General features: G+C 39.0%; 1 protein-coding gene across 4 annotated transcripts in view; it reads left to right on the top strand.

The window, feature by feature from the left end:
- The window catches only part of SAMD3 (sterile alpha motif domain containing 3), a 37,337-nt gene that overhangs the window by 2,214 nt on the left and 26,891 nt on the right, over positions 1-8,232 (top strand). For 3 of the 4 annotated variants that reach the window (XM_017739460.1, XM_017739459.1, XM_017739461.1), the window contains exon 3: positions 3,852-3,962. In XM_017739460.1, coding sequence (XP_017594949.1) covers positions 3,852-3,962 — 111 coding nt within the window. Of the gene's footprint in view, positions 1-370; positions 408-3,851; positions 3,963-8,232 lie in introns of those variants that run through there. The other variant, XM_017739462.1, reaches the window with a different exon arrangement.

Below are 8,232 nucleotides of genomic sequence, written 5' to 3'. Positions count from 1 at the left end.
CTCCAAACGGGAAAGGAGAAAGCCTCAGTCTGTAGAGATGAACCAGATGAGGACTTTTGCTCCAAACGGGAAAGGAGAAAACCTCAGTTCCTAGAGATGCTCCCAGAGATAGTCCTAAAGATGAAGATGATGAAGACCCTTTGCTCCCAGGGAAGGAGAAGGGCCTCTGTTTTTTGTTTCTGAACAGCTCAACCTTAAAATTGTACCCCAAAAAACTTCAAGAGTGGACCCTCGAAAGCAGTTGCGGGAAAAGCTGCAAGTCGGGGGAAAGGACTCACACGCAGGCAGAGAGACTCCTCTTCCTAAATGGACTGAACAATATTTGGAAGTGGGCGGCTGTCTCGTTGTGATAATGTTTTCATAGCATGAGCAAGAAGAGACTTCTCTTTCTAAATGGACTGAACAAGGTTATTATGGAAGTGGTAAACAGACTGAACATCTTAAGGGTTGTCTTTGAACATTGTCAGTGGGAGAAGGGAGGAAGGTGGGGGGAGGAGGAGAGTTCTGAAGGTGGTATAATTTTTTTTTTTCTTTTTTTTTCTTCTTTTAGGTCTGTTAATAAACTTCTTTATATTCTTTCAAGTTTGGTGCCTGTTTTGCATTTCTCCTAATTCTTATCTCACAGCAGATAAACAGTAATGAGTATTTTGGACCAAACCACTACAGAGGTTTATTGATTCACCTATCCTTTCCCTCCATTCTGACCTATTTTAAGTCTCGCAGGGTTATTGTTTTCTGAGTGTCTTGGCTGAGGAGAGAAATCCTGACCTCTGAGTGGTCCCTTTTAAACCCAAGAGTCCAGGCCGCAGAGAATGACTTGCCAAGGATGCAAAATACGTTTTTTCAAAGGAAAGGACTCTAGCTCTAAGGCTGCATTAGTCACAGTAGGATTAATCCCAGAGGATTAGAACTGCAGAGAATTTGCCTTCATCCAAATTGAGTCCGGGTTGTGCAGTCTGAGGTGGTCAATAGTGAAAACAAAACCATGATGAACAGTGGTGACTGAGTTATTTCCAAACAACTTACGCTCATGAGCAGAACTAAACTGCTCATGTAGATACATCCTCCTGTCCTCGTGGAAGTATGTGCAAAACTCCTTAGGTAAATGCTCCTGCACCTTTGGAGGAAAGGGATTGCAGGAAGAAGACCATGTCACTGCATGTATGATTTATCACAGGCCTGAATTATGCAATCACACAAAGGGCCTGCCTCTTTTATTTATAGGAAACTCCTTCTTTAGGGGTAGAGTAGGTGTCTGCTGTGAGGAAGAATGCTGTGTATAGGTCCTGCACTTCATCCAAAGTGTGGCGGATACACCATAATTTCAGCAGGGTGGTTCAGAAGAAGATATGTCTTTTTTTTAGGGCAGATAGAATGTTGCTTTGGATATTTAGCTTTCACCCTTGGCTTTGTCAGGACTGTTTGGATAGACTCTCAGATGTGACTGTTTCCCATGTGTTTCTCAGCTCTTGCAGGGCAAGCCATGCTGTCCCACAGAGATGCAGTTCCAGTAGCATGAGTGCAACAGCTTTGCTGTGAAGGTTCTGCAGACTCCAAAAAAATTAAATGCTTAAAATATCAAATGTCAGTGAATATAATAGTCTCCTTCCTGGAAAATAAGATGCTGGTATCCTTCTATTTACAGGAAAGTTGTGTAAATAAGGTGCTGTTCCTGAAATATTTTATGTGTCATCAAGAATGACAGAATAAAATCCAAGCACGTTTAAGATGCATTCAGACATGTATTTTAGGAGGAGTAAAAAGTCAATATATTCTGTGCAGTTTGGGGTATAAAATTATGGAAAAGCTCTTATAGTGAAAAGAGTATTTTGTTGCAAAACTAGAAGTTGTATCCTCATATGCAGACAGCTGTGACTCTCTTTTCTTAACACTGCAGTGCTTGTCTAAGTGATGTAGTTCAAAATTATTTTTGTCTGTTCAGTACATCTTGAACAAAATCCTGTAAGAATAATTTCTTTTGATCTAGTTCATGACTAAAGTGTACAAACAAAAGTAAAATTCATCGTTCTGATAGTTCACAATGTATGTGAACTCACATTTCCTCCATTGCTCAGTGATGTTAGGCTGAATTGCAGTGAGTAGACTAACCATGCTAAGGTTTGCAGTTAATAGCATCCATATCTGGATGTGTGGTCCCCCTGTAGTGCCAGGAAACAATGGTAAAAACTGAGTTTGCATGTTCCTAGCCCCTATCATGCAGTGCTTGAGCCCAGGCGAAAACTAACCATCTTTTCTGTTTTGCAGAATTATTTCTCGGTCAGAAAAATAGCTGACCAAGAACTAGCTCACCCTGCCAAGACCAGTGACAGGGTGGTGAGGGCATTGCTCAGGACAGGGAAGTAAGCATCATCATCACGGTCTCTTTCAGGGTCAGCTGAAGTCAGTGTGGAGCTTCCAAGAGCTCTCAGCAGTATTTCCCTATTGTGTTTCTGACATAAATGATATCCCCAGTGCTTTTTGGTGTGCTCCTGGCTGCCACCTTTTTATCCTGGTGTCCTTAGATTATCCTCTCACTGTGTGTGAATTGTGCCGAGCTCTGCTTCCCACTAGAAACAGAAACAAAGTCCTTGGTTGGACATAGAATTTAGAGTGTGATAGGTGAATATTTTCTGTGTGGAAGTAATAGATTTGTGAAAGGATGCCAGATGGGGCTTACATCTCCAGCAGTTTGGATTAGGACACAGAAATAGCATCTTTTGTCCGTCCCTGGTTCGGTGGAAGTGTTCTCAGTCGCACAGAAACTGTGCTTATATGTGTATGAGGAGCTCACTCAGAGACATTACCAGGTAAATATTAAGATACCTTCCACTTTCACGACCAATTGTTTCTAAGAGTCACACAGAGAACATACTAGGGTTTTTTTTGTTTTGTTCTTTGACTGCATAGCTGAAAAATAATGATTCATGGGAAGGGAAAACTCTGCCTATAAACTTGGCAAAGTTTAGTGTCACTTCCAAAAGCAACCTTTTGTGTGCTGAGTGAAGCTGAGGGTGGAACAGTTTCTAGAGCATCTTAACAGTTCAGATGTTCTGAAGAGATGAGGTTTAGGGAAAAAAAAGTGGTTTATGATTGCGACGAATTCTTGGCAGCATAACAGTATCCCCTATCTTAGCTCTGCCTTTCCCCCAGTATGGGGTAATACTGCTGATGTTGGCTTCTACCAACACATCTACCAAAAGAAGTAGTAACAGGAATATGAGGAGGGAGAGAAGTGCACAAAAAGGTTAAGTGGAAAGCAGTGATTTGGACTGGCTCATAGCAAAGTGGCTACGTGGAGTTTTTGTTGCTAGTGATGAGCTAGAGTTGGAGCAAATAACCAGGAACAGTGGACTGTATTACCACGTGGCATTCAGAGATCATCTAGAGTGGCTGGAGTAATGCAAAGCTGACTTGAAGCTTTTGACTTGACCTTCAAGAAAAAACAACTTTTCAAGGTTCTGTTTATATAGAAACTATCTTGAAATGCTGTGTAATTAGTTCTTTCAGCCCACCCCTTGCATGTTGTAATGATTAGTTTTTTCCCAGGGATTCGGAGATACCAGGTTATGAAGGTGGAAGTTACCCTGCAACTCAGAGAAGGCTGATATTCTTGGGGTTTGAAACTGTGTAGTAATTAGAATATCAGCAAGCAATATTATTTACATTTGTTCTTTCACTATGTCAGTTTGGTAATTGAACTGATTGATTAAGAGACATCAGCATCATGTAAAATCATGACTCTTCAATATGTTAGTTTTTCTCCTTTTCTATTTCTGCCACTTGTATTTTAGAACTCTTTTCTATGAGCTGCACGAGACCTGACAGTGAATTTTTTTTCTTTCTTCTTTCAGGGCTACTGACAGACAGATGCTAAATTCTTCTGATCCTGTGGAACAGAAGAAATATCTGTGTTCAGCTGAAAATGAAAAAGGACTAATTGATCATAGAGTGCTAAAGCAAAAGTGAGTTTATAATATATTCGTTGAATATTCCTTACCTTTTGAAAATAACATAAACACTTCTTCTTGCTTCATTTATACTTAACAAAAGTGATCTTAATTACCAGAGGTCAGGTTCAGGTATATCCAGGTGTATATAGAAAACAACAAGAACAGAAATTTATTAGGATTTGACTGAATGAAATAGCCTGATGATGTTTTTCCATCCTCAGTCCTTGCTCACTGTTTCATGTTACCTCATGCAGAGGGCAAGATATAGGTTTGTCTTTATTTATCTGATTTTTAAAAATCGTCTTTTACAGATGTGTTTTCGGCAGGAATCTGGCAAATTAGTCAGTATAGAGTGGAATATGGCTATTCAAAAAATTGTGTGCCTGAGGCATCTTAAATATAGCATTTGGGAGGGTAGGCATGCTGATTTCATTTGCACACTCATTTTCCTTGGTTATCAAAATAAGCCTCCCTAGAAACTGGAGGCAAGACAAGGTGATAGGTTTTTTTCTTTTTTTTTTTTTCTCCTACCCATGATTTTCTTCTTTGAGTTGGGCAGTCACTGCTGAAAGAGAGTTCTGTTCCTCTTTCAAAGCAATTATTTTCTTGTTTGCAAAGCTTTGTCTCCTTATCTTTATCCTCCTTTATTTCCATCTGCTACAACTTCTTCTCCTGCCATTCTCCTCTGCAGATATGATTTAATGCTTTTAAAAGTCCTGGTACTTCTGTTTCTAAAAGAACAGCCCAAAAAATCCAAAAATCCTGTCAGCATTGTTATCAAAGAAACAAATCATGTGAACCCTTGGAATAAACCACTAATATGATCCTGCAAAGTTTAGCCTGTGCTTCTAAAGGATGTTTATTTTTAATTAATGATGACTAATTTGCCTTGTGCTGTATAAAAAGTTTTAAATGGGTTGTGTGAATCAGAGTAACCATTACACAATGTACAGTTTAAATTATTGATATTTGGCCAGGATTACACTTATAGCCTCTGTCTCCTCATTTATTTAATCCAAGCTGAAAAAGAAAAACTTAACATTTGTGGGTTGACTTTTTGGTTTGGTTTTGGTTTTTTCTGTTTGTTTTTGTGCTTGTTCGTTTGTTTTAATTTGTGTGTGCTGTTGGGTTTTTGTAGTTTGTTTTTGGCTTTGGTTTTGTTTTTCCAGAAGATCCATGGAGCCGCAGCTTTAGTAATTGTGTGATTTTGCTGAAGTGAATTAATGGGTGAATTTATGGATTATTAATGCTGGTGAATTGGCTCCAAGTTTCTCTGTGTTTCCTGGGTAGGTAGTCCTAAGAACTGTGTTAAATACACTCTTCTATATTACTAAATAATACCAAAATATCAAAGAAGATTGTTTAAACACAAAAATAAAGAGTAAGTGGATGAAGCAATTGCAGAATCTTTTTTTCTTGTATTCAAATTGGGCATACATAAAACCAGATGAGGTTCGCAGGCTACTCCAATGGAATAATGCTTTGCTAGCAATGGCAGAAGTAAACACAGCCAATCTTTTTGTTAATCTCCCAAGAAGATTAATCTTAAAGCAGTGCCTGTCCGTGAAGACAATAAGGTAGCCACAGAGGACAATTCAATAAATACATTTCCTATATTCCTGCTTTTCTGTATTTGAGTACTAGCAGTTTTATGGCTCGTGACAGCCCGGGGTTTATCTTGTTGCTAAGACAGAGGCTTTTATTATTTGTAAATACCTGATACTGCTGTGGAAAACCAACCTTTTATTGGTTGGTTCATATATTCTGTCTGCCTTTCCTCAACATATTTGCTTAGCAAAATGACGTCCCTAATGTATCCCTTTTCTACTGTTTCCACTATGATGGTCCAGCTGTTTTCCCTCAAGAGTGATGTCCTGGTAGATGTTTATTTGTACCTTTTTTTTCTATAAAAACATGTTCTGTAGCTCTTGAGGGCTGTGTAACAGATTTACTGTCTGAATGCCTTGGAGTAATTTACTCAGGAGAAAAAATCCTCCAGCCAGCCTCAACAGGTTTGAATTTCCCTATTTGCAGTGAGTATGGAAGATGTGGTCAGTGCTCCACTAAACCTGGGCCTCCTGAGTGTTCATATACCAATAAAGCTATTGCCAACATTGACAGAATATTGGTGCTGGTGCCTGCATAAATTTGAGCTGATAGCAAGGACAATGAATTGGGAGATAAACTTTACATGTACAAATTTGGCATCCATCTTCAAGATGCCCATGACAGCCTGCATGGGTCATTCATTTCCTCAGCAGAGGAAATGTCTTTAACTAGGGCAGTCCCACATCTATTTTGGTCAGGGTACAGCAACTGCCCTGACTGCTGGGTAGCTGCATCTGAAGTGTCTTTTAGTTATGATATGTGATTCTGCTAATGATCTTTAGAGCGCTCCTTCCTTTGCTTCCCCTAGTACCTATACATCAGTATTGTTGGTCTGTTTGATGTGTTTGATGTGTTTTATCAGAAACACACTTATGCTTGTGCTTTTAAAAAAAAAGAAAAAGATTTTAAAGGGAAAAGAGAAAAAGAGAAGCTAGCCTGAAAAATTGTCACCTAATCAATTACTTCAAATTATTTTGCTCCATTTACACAAGAGAGCAAATATTACTTTTATATACATACATATACACCCAAATGTATCTATAACCCTACAGTGAAAACTCAGCAGGACTGTGCTTTTTAATGTATAGCTTAAGAGTTTCTTTGTTTCTGAGCAAAGACCTTATTCTTGATATCATCAGAATTATTTCTGGTATATGTGATGATTTTCTTTCAGTTAGCTCATAAGGACATGAAAAGCAAACTTAACAAAACCATGTTAAGCCTTTGACAGTGGCCAATAGTAGGAGAGAAGTACTGCCTGTCTATTTTGTTCAGAAGTACAGATGTCAGATGCTTCATTTGATTATACCTTTGGTAAAACGTAACAGAAAAATAATTTCATTTTTATGATTCCTGATAATTTCACTTCAGTCGTTATTCCATCTTCAGAAAACCTGTCTTATCTGTGAATTTTGGTTTGGTTTGTTTGGGGCTTTGGGGAGATGCTTTAAATTTAGGTTTTTAATTTATGTGGATGCGAGAATTTCTGCCATTCTTTTGTGTTTTAAGTCAGAATTTCACATCTCTGTCATTGCAACAGGATACTCAAGAATACTAACTTGAAAGTTAAAATACCTTGAAGACTCATAATAATAGATACTGTCTGTGCTTGTTGCCTCAATGTTTTGGAAGTCAAGACAACTGAACTCATGGGTTTGGGGCACTTCGGGTCACTGGAGCCAAATTTATTGACATGGTGCTGTGAGTCTTCCGCTGAAGTTTGCAGGAAAAAATAAATAAATTGCTAGATCTTCTTCCTTCCACACCAGGAATGAGCCAAGTCTTACAAATGACTTGGAGAAGACACTAACTGCATTGCCTTATTAAGATGTAGCAAAGTCAAAACAGAAACACAACAAAAAAAAAATCAAAAAATGCATAAAATTCTTTGGATACAGTGTAACATATCATAGGGATGATATTTTTTTCTTTTAAATGGCCTGATTTACCTGGAAATTTTGTCCCTAAGGAGCATTTTTTCTTCCCCGCTTTGTAACCCACTGCTGCTGGCCTCACATGAGGTGAAAGGGTAAAGCCTTCCCTTATGTGATGCAGCTCCCCAGACTTAAAAAATCTGGACTCCTTCTAGAAGAAGGTTGTGTCTGCATCTCGCAAAATTGTTTGGAAACAGATTAATTTTGTCTGTAACTTCATGCTCATACTGAATGTGATGTCTTCTACAGAAAGAGTACTACAGGGGAAGCTGAAGTGGGAGCTGCTCTGGGAAATGGGCAGTTTTGGCTCATCTGACACCTCCCACATCCCAGCCTTGCTGAAGTTAACGCTGCTGTGGGTAACTTATTTTTCAGTCTAAAGGATACCTGCCCTTGTGTTTAGTGGGAACTAAAAAATATAAGACATCATCAAGCACGAGGCAGACTGCAAATCCCAGGCTTTAGCGAATGACTGGGAAACCTTGCATTTGTGCTCAAAAGTTGGAAATGACAATGAAGCACTTAAAGAGAATGGCATGAGGATATTTTAGGCACAGATCTCAGAACTGTGAATAGAAAAATAGAGCCCTGTTATATCTCACAATTGAGAGGGAGAAAAGTTTCATTTGATATTTCATCTTCTGTCATAATTTCTTCCTTTTGATGGAAATAGCCTGTCAGGGTCCCTTCCCCCCTCCCATGTGGTCCTGGGAGAGGGGCCCTGGGGGGGAGGCACGGGG

This window comes from Corvus brachyrhynchos, unplaced genomic scaffold, assembly GCF_000691975.1.
Source record: "Corvus brachyrhynchos isolate BGI_N302 unplaced genomic scaffold, ASM69197v1 scaffold14, whole genome shotgun sequence".
NCBI classification, from domain to species: domain Eukaryota; kingdom Metazoa; phylum Chordata; class Aves; order Passeriformes; family Corvidae; genus Corvus; species Corvus brachyrhynchos.
The sequence above is the reverse complement of the archived record's forward strand: the minus strand, read 5'-3'. Positions and strand labels throughout refer to the sequence as shown.